General features: G+C 41.2%; 2 protein-coding genes across 2 annotated transcripts; one reads left to right on the forward strand and one right to left on the reverse strand.

Annotated features, from left to right (window-relative positions):
* The first annotated feature begins 1,235 nt into the window (after nt 1-1,235).
* Nucleotides 1,236-6,290, forward strand: LOC129832961 (coiled-coil domain-containing protein 43-like). Its single transcript, XM_055897122.1, has 5 exons — nt 1,236-1,456; nt 4,175-4,265; nt 4,399-4,543; nt 4,740-4,786; nt 5,224-6,290. Exons 1-5 carry the CDS (start codon nt 1,283-1,285, stop codon nt 5,409-5,411), a joined length of 645 nt encoding a protein of 214 aa, XP_055753097.1. The 5' UTR covers nt 1,236-1,282; the 3' UTR covers nt 5,412-6,290.
* Nucleotides 6,291-6,438: 148 nt separating this feature from the next.
* LOC129832963 (meiosis-specific coiled-coil domain-containing protein MEIOC-like) lies at nt 6,439-15,233 on the reverse strand. The gene is made up of 7 exons (XM_055897124.1): nt 15,116-15,233; nt 14,702-14,859; nt 12,627-12,731; nt 10,622-12,443; nt 10,300-10,434; nt 8,532-8,712; nt 6,439-7,704 (listed from the first exon to the last, which is right to left on the reverse strand). Exons 1-7 carry the CDS (start codon nt 15,182-15,184, stop codon nt 7,532-7,534), a joined length of 2,643 nt encoding a protein of 880 aa, XP_055753099.1. The 5' UTR covers nt 15,185-15,233; the 3' UTR covers nt 6,439-7,531.
* Between the last annotated feature and the right edge of the window lie 583 nt (nt 15,234-15,816).

Below are 15,816 nucleotides of genomic sequence, written 5' to 3' on the forward strand. Positions count from 1 at the left end.
TCATTGTAAAAGGTTTAAACACTGTTTCCCATGCTTGTTCAATAAACCATAAACAATTAATGAACATGCACCTGTGGAATGGTCGTTTTTAGACAGTAGGCAATTAAGGTCAGTTATGAAAACTTAGGACACTAAAGAGGCCTTTCTACTGACTCTGAAAAACACCAAAGAAAGATGCCCAGGGTCCCTGCTCATCTGTGTGAATGTGCCTTAGGCATGCTGCAAGGAGGCATGAGGACTGCCGATGTGGCCAGGGCAATAAATTGCAATGTCCGTACTGTGAGACGCCTAAGACAGAGCTACAGGGAGACAAGACGGACAGCTGATCGTCCTCGCAGTGGCAGACCACGTGTAAGGCCATGAGGAGATGGATGCAGAGGATGAAAATAAAGGGTGCAGTTGTACATGGCAGCTTCCCCATGGCAGCACAGAAGCCTCACACTTCATTATTACAAGACCAGCGACGTGTGAAACCATTACAGAGAAGCAGGGAGGGAGGGAGGGAAGATAAGGGGTTAACTGATACCCCAAACACAGTGAGGACTCTCTGGATGCAGGGTGAGACCATCCCCTCGGAAACCCTCCTTAATGTATTTACAGCTGGGAGGCGTTACTTGTCCCAGTATCAACAGAGAACAGTACTAGTTAGTGTGACTGGGAGCAGAAACTAGTGATCAGGAAACATTGTCCAGAGTCAGAGATACATTTAAATGCACAACAATATTTCAGCATATCCAGGTGTTGGTCAAGCATGTGAGATGGTCAAGTATGTCAGATAAGAGATTATTTTTTGAAAATATGAACTTGTTTAGGCTGTAAAACTGGAGAAAATTATACTTGACTAAAAAGTCAGACTATGTCCTATACTCCCACCCAGTGGTGAAAAGTAGAGAATCACATGTTTCAACGTCACCTGAGTCAGGGCGGGGGACTCTCAAATCTCATAGAATACCATGATACATCTCATAAACATTTTATTATAGGGGTGTGTTAACTACGTCCGATTGATTCACGGATATAATTTAAATGTATCAATTGGTCACATAATCTCACATGAAGATGTTTAAAGAATTCTAACGTCTATGAACAAATGAATAACATTTCAAATTGATTACGTAGTGGATGAATTACCCCTCCTTAAATGCAATAATGTAAATTATTAATTATTTACTGGCAATCACTAAAACAATGTACCAGGCAGCAGCCATATTCTGCTAAAGTTTTATCTTGCAGGCGATACACGCGGATAGTTGTAGGGTGTGGAAGACCCCGAACGGCCAAGATGGCGGCGTCCATGGCAGATGCCGGGGAGTTTGAGAAGTGGCTGAATGATCGACTAGACTCCTTAGAAGTGGACCAGGAGGTGTATGGAGCTTATATTTTAGGAATACTTCAAGAGGAGGAGAGTGACGAAGAGAAGGAGGACGCACTGCTAGGAATTCTATCTGCGTTTTTGGTAAATATAGCGGGCAGACATGCCATGCTTGCGCCGCGCTAAGTTGGTCAATAGCTGGCTAACGTGCTCAATGGTTACAAGTGGGTGTTAACTACGCTAACTAACAACTGAGTGACTACAATCGATCTGTTCCCATATAACTAACTGGTAACAACGTTGGCGACATGTGCCAATCTACCATTAGCCATATTTGGAGATGGGGGTTAGGCGAATCAAACCTGAAGTTATCCAGACCCTTTCTATTATTAGCCGGCTAGCCCATGTTGAGACTTAGGTGAAACTCTCCAGACAAACAGATGGTTCATGACATACAGCAGTGTGGCCAATTCTCGAGAGCTACTAGGTACCGACCCGTTTGCAGGATTTAGTTGTTTTCACTGATCAGCTGCTCGTCAGGTTCAGTTGAATCAAGTTTGTTAGATCAGGGTTGGAGAAAGCCTACATGCTCAGTAGGCTGCTTCAAAAGTTGGCAACACCTGACATAGCACATTATACTAACTGACGATTCACTGACACTACGTCCTTCCCACTTGCTCTCAGAGAAGGGGGTCGCTGCAGCTCAATGTGGGAGTGTCGAAAGAAAAGTAGTGGCCCTCTTTCAGCATTGGGAAAAAAGCGCGTGAGCGCCACATCTATGTCTATGGGCACAAACACTGTTCATGACACAACTGTTCACCCCTCTTGTTGAGAATTTGGAAGGTTGAACGTTTGAGAAATGTCTCAACATCAACAGTCTCAACGTCAACAGTGAAGAGGCGACTCCGGGTTGCTGGCCTTATAGGCGGAGTTGTAAAGAAAAAGCCATATCTCAGACTGGCTAATAAAATATTTAAGATGGTCAAAAGAACACAGACACTGGACAGAGGAACTCTGCCTAGAAGGCCAGCATCCCGGAGTCACCTCTTCACTGTTGACGTTGAGACTGGCGTTTAGCGGGGACTATTTAATGAAGCTGCCAGTTGAGGACTTGTGAGGCGTCTGTTTCTCAAAATAGACACTAATGTACTTGTCCTCTTTTTCAGTTGTGCACCGGGACCTCCCACTCCTCTTTCTTTTCTGGTTAGGGCCAGTTGGCGCTGTTCTGTGAAGGGAGTAATACACAGCGTTATATGAGATCTTCAGTTTCTTGGCAATTTCTTGCATGGAATAGCCTTCATTTCTCAGAACAAGAATAGACTGATGAGTTTCAGAAGAAAGTTCTTTGTTTCTGGACATTTTGAGCCTGTATTCGAACCCACAAATGCTGATGCTCCAGATACTCAACTAGTCTAAAGAAGGCCAGTTTTATTGCTTCTTTAATCAGGACAACAGTTTACAGCTGTGCTAACATAATTGCAAAAGGGTTTCTAATGGTCAATTAGCCTTTTAAAATGATCAACTTGGATTAGCTAACACAATGTGCCATTGGAACACAGGAGTGATGGTTGCTGATAATGGGCCTCTGTACGCCTATGTAGATATTCCATAAAACATCTGCCGTTTCCAGCTACAATAGTCATTTACAACATTAACAATGTCTACACTATTTCTGATCAATTTGATGTTATTTTAATGGGCAAAAAAATTTGCTTTTCTTTCAAAAACAAGGACATTTCTTAAGTGACCCCAAACCTTTGAACGGTAGTGTATGTAAGATGGCAAAATTATTTATTATATTATTATTTGTGCCCTGGTCCAATAAGAGTTCTTTGTCACTTCCCACTAGCCGGGTTGTGGCAAAGTCACCCTCATTATTATGTTTTTTGTGTGTGTGTGTGTGTGTGTGTGTGTGTGTGTGTGTGTGTGTGTGTGTGTGTGTGTGTGTGTGTGTGTGTGTGTGTGTGTGTGTGTGTGTGTGTGGGGCCGGCTTACAATGATGGCAAAAAAACATTTGAGAGTGTGCTGACCCTGGTGCTAGAGGGGGTACGCAGCTGGAAGGTGAATGTTTGAAGGGGACGGGACTATAAAACGTTTGGGAACCACTGGGCTAGTTGATCTGGACATTTCTGACAAGTGATAAATATCTGTCTAATGTATGTAATGACTGACATAACGAGGAAAACTGATGATGTACTACCCAATTTCAAAATTGCACCTTGTACAATCTACTATTACAACTTTCAAGAGTATGTTGAACGCCAGACTGCCGACCCCTCGCGCCCCCCCATAGTTTGGGAACCACTGGGCTAGACCATTTGTCCCAATTCGGCCTTGGAGCCCATTCAATCTAGCCTGGCGGGAGGTTTGAGTAAAAAATATATTTACTTTGGGTTAAACACTCCTGGCCACTCTTGAATGTCTAAAACTAGACATTATGTATAAATTATAATGGACCTAAACATTTTCAAATAAATGCTATTTTTTGTATAGGCTGCTATTCTACTTGAAATAAAATCAGTGGGGGGAATGGCCTTGTTAGCTACCACCGGCCACACAACCGTGATACAGCTGCCCAGTCGGAAGCATTTTAGATTGGCAGTCTGGTCAACACAACACCAACATTCGCCGGCTTCTCGACTCGTCGTGCAGCCCGATCAGCAACGCAAAATGGTCTTGAGTGGCAACAAATCTGCCCAATTAGCTGATTCACTTTCCATACACCCACTCCTTTCAACACACCCACTCGTCCATACTAAAGTTGCCATATTGGGCTGCATCTAACCATACTTGTCTCAAAGTAGTGATGTTCAAATTCACTAACTAAATGCATCTCCGTACTCCACTGTCTTCCATGCACAGGAGGATGAGAAACTTGAAGATGTCTGCAAAGAGATCATTAGTCAGTGGGCTGAGAGCTGTGCCCGGTCGGCAACCAAAAACAAGGAGGATGGTATGAACATCAATCAAAAGCTAGAAACTTAAGACAGAACATTATTCTAGCTGTACTTTCAGACATGAGCTAATAGCTGGAGCAGCCGTTGTATGAATTATCTGTTGCATTTCCTCTCTCTCTCTGTCTTTAGCTGAGGTACTGGCCATTGCCAATCTGATAGAGAAGCAGGCACAGATTGTGGTGAAACAGAAGGAAGTATCTCAGGAGTCCAGGAAGAGGAAAGAAGCGAAAGAAGCAGTCCTGGCTCAATATGCCAATATCACAGATGACGAGGAATATCCTTGGCTCAATATATTGCAACTATTGTGTGCTCCTACAGTTATGCTTTGCTCCTTGTTAAACCTATACAGCTCTAAAGGTCTTAAGTGTTTATTTCTGTAATGTATAAAGAAAGCAGTGTCTCCCAAAATGTTCAGTTTTATGTGACTGCAGTGAGTAGCACTATTTTTCAAGTTTCCTTGACATCAACACTGAAGCTGAAGAAGAGGAGCAGGCTTTTCCCCCCAGTGGTGATAAATGTATCCTGTCTATGCCTTTTATTGCTCCTCCTATAACTCTTATTGAGGAAAAATGTACCTACTGTGATATGTGGTTGTCCCACCTAGCTATCTTAAGATGAATGCACTAACTGGGTCTCTCTGGATACGTGTCTGCTAAATGACTAAAATGGAATGCAAATGTATTGTTTACTGCATTAAGTAATATTTAACCAGTACTATATTTTTAAAAGAACACTTATGGTACCGTCAACTTCTTAACCCAGGTAATAGTACATTTTGTTCTGTATTTGTAAAGTGCCTTGGAATAAGAGAGCTGATCCAGGATCAGTGTTGCCTGTTAAATCTTGATTAAATGTATAGGGGAAACCTGATCCTAGATCAGCACTCCTACTATGAGACGCTTTATGAATAGGGGCGCTGGTTTTGCTGTGAAACTCCTTTACTGGTTGCCTCAGCCCTGTTTAAGAACACCAATGTGGAGGAGGTTCTGAGCAGGAAGAAGCAGCAGAGGGACCAGGCTAAGGAAGATTCGCATAAGAAGAAAGAGACGGACAAGATGCAGCGTGAGAAGGATAAACTAGCCAGGCAGGACAGGAAGGACAAGGAGAAGAAACGCACACAGAAAGGAGAACGCAAAAGATGAGAAAAACTAATGACACTTTGGGACATTGTCACATTAAATGTTTTGATACTGGACAAAAAACTGAAATCAACATCTATTTTTACCTATCCCTTACGATTGTAACATGACGTTGTAACAAGAACTCGTCTGGACATTGTTTTAACCAATTACCGTTATAGATTTCAGTCAAGCTTTATCTAAAGCTGGGAAACAGTCCATCTATCTACAATGTGTTCTTTCTTCTCAACTGTGATTAATAAAGTAAATCAGTGACTCTATGAAAAGCCAACATTAATAGTCTATCTCTACTTGCTATGATCAACCTCCACAAGCTCTTGCTTGTATCTGTCATCCTACCATGTTGAAACTAAAGAGGCCGATGTTTCTGTATCATTGCTGTCCCTGCCTCAATTTCAATATGCCTCTAATAATAGGGAGACTGTCTGAAAAAGAATAGTCATTCAATAGATGTAGCATGCAATCCTTCGCTCTAAAAATGTTTGCCCAGTTTAAGTAATAATTTTCCAAGATAAATGTTTTTTAAATGGCATTCAAATGTTCTGAAATTACTATAGGGGATATTATAGTAAAAGGGGAAGTGCCCTATGGGATCTTAACTCACTCAGATTGAGGCACTGCTAGTATGTGCCAATGTGTTGCAAATGCTTTTCCTCTTTGGAGATGGATTCACTCAAGGCTCACACTCATGTCAGTCATATTAAATACATTCAGTTTGGCACCCCAGTCTTCATGTACTGTCTATGCACTCTCTTGTATGAGAATCAGAACAACGTGGCGGTTGATACTGTATACCTCGATTATATCATATACAATGTTTGCAGAATGGCAATGGGGTTTATTTGTAACATTTTTTTGAATAAATAAATGCCATTTTAAAGAGCTTTATTGTTTTTTGAAGTAATAAAACAGAAACAATTATCGTGAAACATACAATTTCAAACAGGAACATTAAAAATACAGGGGTTTGAACACGTTTGCCACCTGTCTTACAAGTGTATTATGTCATTGATAGTATGTGTCCATCAAACTTAATTCTGATGTTATGTTTTTGAAATGAGCTGTAATTCAGCGTGATTAACATTGAGAACTAAATTCAAAATAAGAATAACATAAGAGTTAATTAACATCAATGCATGACATGTCCAAATTTCTAACCTACTGAGAGTAAGTAAAAGCAATACACTGACTAGAGTATGTTGCTTTTCAGGTAAACTGAGGAAACACTAGGCTTCAAGTTGACGATTGATTGGTATGTTAACATGGAATATTACAGAAAAGTGGTTCCCATTGCCATATCTACTCAACTTAGGAGGCAATGATCACTTGTCCACAATTATTGGTTGTTAAGAAGCATATTAGAGAACTGAATGTCAAATCACATTCAAATAAATAAGTAAAACAATCAGGAAAACATTCAAATGACTGCCATGTTTTAATAATTATAAATAGTGTCTTTAAATTATATTCGGGCTTTCCAAGATTCCCATTATTTTCGATGACCCTAATCACAAAATGTTGTTATTTTGAAGATAAATTATGCCTTAACACATTTCATATTATGAATTCCCCTAGCCCAAGAGTAACTATCAAACAAATTGTATTAACATTTGTGGCCACTAAGGTAAATTAAACTAATTTTCCTTGCAATGATTGCAAGGACCCTAGGTCTCAGGTAGGTGACAATACTGATGAATGTAATACTGTATATTCTCCTACAGTTATCACCACCACCATTTCTGATCAGGCTCTGCTCTCTCTCATGTTCCTAATAGAAGCTCGTTAACAGGGATTTACTGGGGCTGAAGGGATTATGGGGATTCTCAATTCAACAGCATAATAGAATTGTACTGCCATTTAAAATAAATGCACCCCCGGTTATCCCATTACATTGTTCTGAACCACCTGCTTAAAGATACATTTTAAATAAGACTGATAATCTCAAAAAATAAATTTCCTCTATTTGCTCAATCTGAGGCCACATGCAAGAATTCCTTCTGTTCTGTCTAATGTGATCAAAATTTCATCTGGCCTAATGCTCCTCACTGGTCTTGCTCTCAACAACATCTATAGCATGAACGTGAGTGAGTGTCACATGTGAACCATAGGGTGGCTCAGTGGCATTAGAACTGGATAAGTGTTCTCCCAGGGCTGGTCTCCTCAGAGGTGCTCTGCTCATCCAGCTTGTCCGTGTTGGACTTGGGTAGGGTCATCTGTAGGGCACACCACAGGGCAGTGCGGGACTTCCTTGTGGTCAAACACAGATCCTTCAGTGCTGTAGCAAGCAGCAGGATATCTAGCAAGAATACAGGCAAAAAAACAAGACAGCAGTTGTGTAAAGTAATTAAGTAAAAATACTTGAAAGTACTACTGAAGTAGTTTTTTGGGGTATCTGTACTTTACTATTTATATTTTTGACAACTTCTACTTTTACTTCACTACAGTCCTAAAAAAAAAAATACTCCATACATTTTCCCTGACACCCAAAAGTACTTGTAACATTTTTAATGCTTAGCAGGACAGGAAAATTGTCTAATTCACTTATCAAGAGAACATCCCTGGTCATCCCTACTGCCTCTGATCTGGCAGACTCACTAAACAGAGCTTTGTTTCTAAATGATGTCTGAGTGTTGGAGCATGCCCCTGGCTATCTATGAAGAAAAAAATAAAATGGTGTCATCTGGTTTGCTTAATATAAAGAATTTGAAGAGATTTATACTTTTACTTTTGATACTTAAGTACATTTAAAACCAAATACTTTTACTCAAGTAGTGTTTTACTGGGTGACTTTCACTTTTACTTGAGTCATTTTCTATTAAGGTGTCTTTACTTTTACTCAAGTATGACAATTGGGTATTTTTTCAACCACTAGTTTTTAGGCCTCATCATCAGAGCTGACAAATGCTGCTCATCCCTAACACGGAAGGGCAAATGTAGAAGATAAGCTCTGTTATTTGCTCTTTCAAGGAAATAAAATATAAAAGGCTCTACAGAATAAAAAAAAGGCAGCCATATTTACAGAATAAATCTAAAACAACATTGGAAGACAAGCACAGACAAATGCTTGGGGATTCAGTTGTTTAGAACGAGCTGTGGCTCATTAATGACTTCGTGTTGAGTTACCTCTGTCCTCTTTGAAATGTGCGCTGGCCTGTCTCTGACGGTTTGAAGTGTTGACAAATTCCTCCTTGCGTCTGGCCTGGGTAATGTAAATAGCCTCGAGGTGTCTGTCCAGCGCTGAACAAATATTGGCATGGAGGGGGAAGCTACGCAGACGCTCCATTTTACCCAGAAGGCTCACCACCTATGATATCAATTCCATCAATATTTCTTCAAATGTATTTTGAAACACTTGCAGAATTTGATGGGTGTTCATCTAGCCTACAGCAACTGGTATTCATGTATTGGTCTTAATCAACTCTTCTATCAACACTCATGCCAACTTTCATGGAATTAGCCATCATCCAATCCTAAAATTCCAAAGTGGACATTTAACCTCCTAGAGTCGATTCACGCACCGGTGCATCAATCTATCATTTAAAAAAATCCCCATTAAAATCTGTCAGTTTAACCTAGAGATATCTGCATTGGATGAGTCTCTTTCCACCACATCTGCCGATGTCGCACTTCCACATCTGCGTTTGGCCTACAAACTAATGCGGCCCCAAGTGTCACGGGACTCGTCTGTAGGTAACTGGTACTGTTTTTTTTTTTTATTGATGGAAATATGAAGGTAGTTTTGTGCCTACCCAAAAAAGGGGTTGAATATGTGTAAAAAAAGATATATATTTCCTGAGCTTTCTTATATCTCCTAGATATAGGACAAACACTTCAAAACCTGGTGTCTTTTTTGCCAATTACAGTGCATTTGGGAACTATTCAGACCCCTTAACTTTTTCCACATTTTGTTAAATTAAAGCCTTATTCTAAACTGGATTAAATCGCTTTTTTCCCCCTCATCAATCTACACAATACTCCATAATGACAAAGCATTAAATGGTTTTTAGAAATGTTTGCAAATTTATAAAAAAATAAAAAAGTTAAAATATAACATTTACATAATTATTCAAACCCTTTACTCAGTCCTTGTTGAAGCACCTTTGGCAGCGATTACAGCCTTGAGTCTTCTTGGGTATGACGCAACAAGCTTGGCACACCTGTATTTGGGGAGTTTCTCACATTCTTCTCTGCAGATCCACTCAAGCTCTGTCAGGTTGGATGGGGAGTGTCGCTACACAGCTATTTTCAAGTCTTTCCAGAGATGTTCGATCGGGTTCAAGTCCGGGCTCTGGCTGTGCCACTCAAGGACATTAAGAGACTTGTCCAGAAGCCACTCCTGCGTTGTCTTGGCTGTGTGCTTAGGGTCGTTGTCCTGTTGGAAGGTGAACGTTCGCCCCAGTCTGAGGTTCTGAGCACTCTGGAGCAAGTTTTCATCAAGAATCTCTCTGTTTCGGTACCCTTCCCCAGATCTGTGCCTCGACACAAGGGTCTGAATACTTATGTAAATAAGGTATTCAAGTTTTTTTTATACATTTGCAAACATTTCTAAAAACCTGTTTCCGCTTTGTCGTTATGGGGTATTGTGTATAGATTGATGAGGGACATTTTTCCCTAATCAATTTTAATAAGGCTGTAACGTAACAAAATGTGGAAAAAGTCAATGGAACTGAATACTTTCTGGATGTACTGTATGAATATGTTATTCAATGCGTTTCTATAGTAGTAAAGGCCAAATTCAATACTTTATCAAAACTTTAAAAATATATATTTTGATAAATAAAGGGGTCCTAAAATTCTAAATCAAATAGCTAAATGATCCGTAGCATGACCATCTTAAAACAATTCCATATGTCAGCTTAGAATCCCCCCCCGAAGAATGAATATCTCTCACCTTGGCTTGTTCTCGGATCTGGTCCACGATGAGACGGTCCACTCTGGAAGGGTTAGGTGGGATTTTGGGGAGTGCACTGCTGGTCACCACAGAAATCCGCTTTCCAGGATAACTCATGGTAAGGACGTCCTCTGTCTAAAACATATAATATAAAAAAACACTTAACACCAACCAGTCAAACTATACATTTTAATCCTAGTTTGGGAGTCATTCTTACCAAGTATTGTATTGCAGCATAATCAGATAAATAATAAGGATTTCAAGACGATCACAAGAAACAAAAATATTCCCACTAAATGAACCACTTATTTGTATTGTTCACCTTCTTCCTCTCCTTCTCCAGGACTCTCCACTGCTCATAGCACTCCTCCAGGTGGGAGTGGAGCTGGCTCATGGGTCCTCCCCGGTTCCTCATTATCCTCGGGGAGCGGAGGCCTCCCATCATCCCTGGGTAAGGGTTCTCTCCGCTGGAGCCCATCATGTCATTGAGGTAAGGGTTGAAAGCTGCAAATTCCCCGTCTGGCAGCAGGTCACACAGGTCCATGGGGGGGATGGAACCGCCGTAGAGGTAGGAGGATCTTGAGTTGAAGCTGGCAGAGTTCAGAGACATGTGGCAGGAGTTCTGTCTGGGGTCATTCACAGCCTGATACATGCAAGGCAGAAAGGCTGGGTTCTTTCCTGCGTTGACTGTGCCGTTTCCTACGCCGAATCTCTGAGAGCCATACATGCTGCCGAGTAGGTCGAGGTAAGGGTTCTGCAGGAGCCCCTGCTTCTTGTCCCCGTCTCCTGTCATGTGAGTGCTGGTCTGGAGCCTTGTCTTCCCATCCAAGTGCTGAGTGGAGGAGCAGCCATCAGCCACCAGCCCAGCCATGTGCATCCTGCTCTTGTCCAGCTGCATCTCAAAGTCACTGTCGCTGGCTCCCCTCCTCAGCCCGCCCATGCCCATCCCGACCTGGTTCTGTCCTTCCCTGCTGCTGTGGAGGCTGGGCCCGTCCCCCTGACTGTAGTCCTGGATGCACGGTGGTGGTCCTCTCTGCATCTGGTGGGAGTGCTGAGGTACAAACTCAGACACAGAGTGGGACAGCATCTTGGACGGCCCAGAGGATAAACAGTTTCCCCTTGGCTGCTGATGCTGCTGCTTGAGTTTGTTCTGCAACTGGTTCTGCTGGCTATAATGGTACTGGTTCAGACTCAGGCCCGTAGAGAGGGGATTGCTTCCTTTCTGGACAGCCATCTTGTTTTGGTGAGAAATTGTAGGATTGAAAGACGCTGAGAATGAGTTTGGTTGTTGGAAATACTCAACGTGTTGTGGACCAAATCCAGATAAGTCTTTGGAATTAAAGTCACTCTGTAGCGGCTGTTTGCTCTTCATTCCGCCATCAGTCTCCCTCTGCATGGCTCCATACTCCCCTCCTAGTTCCTTCTTAAACTGCATGGCTTGAGTGCTTTGCCCAGGCATCCTGGTGTTGGAGAAGTTCCTCTGTTCGGCCATGATGTTGTCATACTGCATCTGCACACTCTGCCGGTTCTGGGGCTCCCTACCACATGCGTTGTCCTGCTCACCCACCATCAGAGCCTGGATGTTGCTGGCCAGCTTGTTGACCTCTTGCATGGTGTACTGCTTGGTCCTTCTGGGCTTGGCGCTGATCTGGCCTGGGAACTCTTCATAGTAGTGGTCAAAGCACTGGCTGTTTATCTTGCTCTGGGGGCAGAAGGAGGGTGCAAAGGCATCCATGTGGTCAGAAAGAGCGTTCCCAGACCCACAGAACCCTCCAACCTTCTCAGCTGTGTTGTACTCGTGTTTACTCGGCCTCGTGTTTGAACAGTAGGCGTTCCCCACGTTGGGCAGCGGTAGCCCCGGCGGCTTCGGCAGCTCTTGGGTCTGTAGAGAGTATCTAGTGTCCATGTCTCCATTGCAGGAAGGGAGGAGCCACTGCTGGTCACTGGTATCAAAGCCGTTGAAACGCTGGTAGAACTCTTCGGAACCTCTGTTAATTGGCTGCCCTTGTGCTTTACTGAAAGACTCAGGGTAAACATGGTTCGGCAGAAAGTTGGACTGCACTTTGGACTCTGACTGGAAGTACTGCTGGCAATCGTCGCTCATTGACTTGGGAGACCAGACAGATTTCAGTTGGGATAATGTCCTAAAAGGAGAGTTGAGAAGTTAAAGGTTAAATACAGTTTTTTAAACACAATTGAAAGTCTCAAAGTCATTACTAGCAAACGTTGCGGTTTCGATTTTCAATTCCCATTAATTTGCCTCCCAATACAATGAAATGAGCTCATATCACTGAAGACAAAACATACCCTCCTAATGAATAACTTACTCTTCAGTATAGTAACTGTCCATTTGATTAGCCTCTTCCAAGATATTTGACACCAGCCCATAGAGATCAGCTTCACTTCCACAGTCATTTCCATCTGGGAGATTCCTTGGAGATTTAAAACATAAGCATTTCAAAAAGACATGAAAACAGAAGACCATTTACATTTCAAATGGAGTGGGACATACAGTATATGAAAAAGTCCAGTGGTTATTAGAAGTTCAACTGAATTTCAAATGGACAGTGTGTTCATGAACACCTTGTGTCTTCAAATCACCTATGAAATGTTCTCTATGATTTCAGTACAATTAATTATAATAAACAAAAATACAACATGCAACAATTTCAAAGGTTTTACTGAGCTACAGTTCATATAAGGAAATCAGTCCATTTAAATAAATATCTGATCTTAAAAAAATTAGACCCTAATCTATGGATTTCACATGACTGGGAATACAGATATGCATCTGTTGGTCACAGATACTGTCCCATATAAAAAAGTAGGGTAGTGGATCAGAAAACCAGTCTGTATATGGTGTGACCACCATTTGCCTCATACAGCGCGACACATCTCCTTCGCATAGAGTTGATCAGGCTGTTGATTATGGCCTGTGGAATGTTGTCCCATTACTCTTCAGTGGCTGTGCGAAGTTTCTGCATATTGGCAGGAACTGGAAGACAATGTCATACACATCGATCCAGAGAATCCCAAACATGCTCAATGGGTGACATGTCTGGTGAGTATGCAGGCCATGGAAGAACTGCGACATTTTAAACTTCCTGGAATTGTGTACAGATCCTTGCAATATGGGGCCGTGCATTATCACGCTGAAACCTGAGGTGATGGCGGTGAATGAATGGCACGAAAATGGATCTCGTCACGGTATCTCGTTGCATTCAAATTGCCATTGATAAAATACAATTGTGTTTGTTGTCTGTAGCTTATGCCTGCCCATACCATAACCCAGTGTTGTAAAGTCCTTAAGTAAAAATACTTTAAAGTACTACTTAAGTCGTTTTTGGGCGTATCTGTACTTTAATGTTAATATTTTTGACTACTTTTACTTTTACTTCAATACATTTCTAAAGAAAATGTTGTACTTTTTACTCCATACATTTTCCCTGACACCCAAAAGTACTTGTTACATTTTGAATGCTTAGCAGGACAGAACATGGTCCAATTCACACTTATCAAGAGGACATCCCTGGTCATCCCTACTACCAATGATCTGACGGACTCACTAAACACAAATACTTTGTTTGTAAATGATGTCTGAGTGTTGGAGTGTGCTTCTGGCTATCCGTAAATAAATAAAAAAACATGAAAATTGTGCCTACTAGTTTGCTTAATATAAGTAATTAGAAAATATTCATACTTTGATACTTAAGTATACTTACAACCAAATGCTTTTAGACTTTTACTCAAGTAGTATTTTACTGGGTGACTTTCACTTTTACTTGAGTGATTTTCTATTAAGGTATCTTTACTTTTACTAAAGTATGGCAATTGGGTACTTTTTCCACCACTGCCACCATGGGGCACTCTGTTCACAACATTGACATCAGCAAACCACTTGCCCACACGACGCCATACACGTGGTCTGCGGTTGTGAGGCCAGTTGGAGTTACTGCCAAATTCTCTAAAACGACAGACAGCGTATGGTACAGAAATTAACATTAAATTATCTGGCAACAGCTCGGGTGGACATTCCTGCAGTCAGCACGCTAATTGCATGCTCCCTCAAAACTTGAGACACCTGTGGCATTGTGTTTCTCCTGGCAAAGGAGAAATGCTCACTAAAAGGGACGTAAACAAATTTGAGGCCAAAATTTGAGTGAGATAAGCTTTTTGTGCATATGGAACATTTCTGGGATCTTTTATTTCAGCTTATGAAACATGGGACCAACACTTTACATGTTGCGTTTATATTTTTGTTCAGTATAAATTAAGACTCGTCTTCTTTTTCCCAATACATTCTTCAGACTTTCAATGTTAAATACTGGTATGACAGAACACAGTATGGACCAGGTCAGTATACAATTCTGAGAGTTGCATTAGAAGTAGTTAGTTTAGGTACCTGCTTTTAACATTGTTCTGGGTGCAATTAATGAGTTGATATGGATCATCCTGTGCAGACCAGGGTGTGTAGGACATGGGAGGTTCTTCTGGCAGTGAGAAATCGGGTAATGGGACGTAAGGCTGCAAGAGCCTTTCGTTGTCCTCAGTTCCACAGGTCTGTGAGACAATAAAAAAGGAAATTCATGAACCCTAGTCAAAACGTCAGCCAGTCACTCGTGAGAGATGAGAGGTAACATTAGCATTCTGATTCTGTTTAGCCTACAATAGACAATTCATACCTAAGACTTACAAAACACTAGCTACTTAATACAAACCATTACTAAACATACCATTTGAATTATTTCTCATCTATAGCCTACATTGTAATGAACTGCAATCTAGAAAAGTTAAACATTTCTTTTGAATGTCTCACCTGATGCTTATTTGTGGAAAAGAATGAGTCTGAACCGGCTGATGCACTCTGGAATCGATCAAACGCCATTCTCACTCCTCTTGAACTTGCACTTATTCTATTTTTCACTGCATTATTAAACTAAACATTACAAAAGATATTCATACAAACATTCAACAGAACAATACAGTTTCATTGACTACCTATCTTTATTATTAGATATACAGCTAACAGGGTAATAACATATTGTATTGCACATGGCTAACTCGGCCCAAGTCAAATTATAATTAAGTGTATGTTAGCTTGCAACAGTACAAAGATTGAAAGAAGGATACTCAGCAAGTGTCTAGCTAGCTAAGCTAGCTAAACCCAAAACATCCAACTTTTATGAGTTCAATCAACAACGTATTCTGAATGACACAGTAATAACAGACAGTTTCACTTTTGTCCTAAGTTAGCTTTTGTGTCTCTTGTCTCCCTCAGTCACACGATTTATGTCTAACTAAATTTAGCTAGCCAACTGGGCTAGCTAGCTAGCTACTTACCTCCATAAATTAACTTGTAAACAACGTTTCTGTAGGAAATTTCCCCAGGTGAAATGTTCACGATTTAAAAATCTAACTTTAAAAATAAAATGAATTAAATCAAACGGACTTTATACAATGACAGGGGAAATCACTAGTACATTGCGGCTAGCTATAGAACTATTGATCTCGAGCTTG

The sequence above is a fragment of the Salvelinus fontinalis genome, chromosome 34 (assembly GCF_029448725.1).
Source record: "Salvelinus fontinalis isolate EN_2023a chromosome 34, ASM2944872v1, whole genome shotgun sequence".
Taxonomy (NCBI): Eukaryota; Metazoa; Chordata; class Actinopteri; order Salmoniformes; family Salmonidae; genus Salvelinus; species Salvelinus fontinalis.

Bases quoted from the DNA above. Each gene is read 5' to 3' on its own strand.
- LOC129832963 (XM_055897124.1), bottom strand. From the start codon at position 15,184: ATGGCGTTTGATCGATTCCAGAGTGCATCAGCCGGTTCAGACTCATTC. The intron at 10,435-10,621 runs GTGAACAATACA...TATATGTTTTAG, and splicing joins TGGAGAAGGAGAGGAAGAAG to ACAGAGGACGTCCTTACCAT. The intron at 8,713-10,299 runs GTGAGAGATATT...TTGATATCATAG, and splicing joins AGATCCGAGAACAAGCCAAG to GTGGTGAGCCTTCTGGGTAA.
- LOC129832961 (XM_055897122.1), top strand. From the start codon at position 1,283: ATGGCGGCGTCCATGGCAGATGCCGGGGAGTTTGAGAAGTGGCTGAAT. The intron at 4,266-4,398 runs GTATGAACATCA...CTCTGTCTTTAG, and splicing joins AACCAAAAACAAGGAGGATG to CTGAGGTACTGGCCATTGCC. The intron at 4,544-4,739 runs ATATCCTTGGCT...TGACATCAACAC, and splicing joins AATATCACAGATGACGAGGA to TGAAGCTGAAGAAGAGGAGC.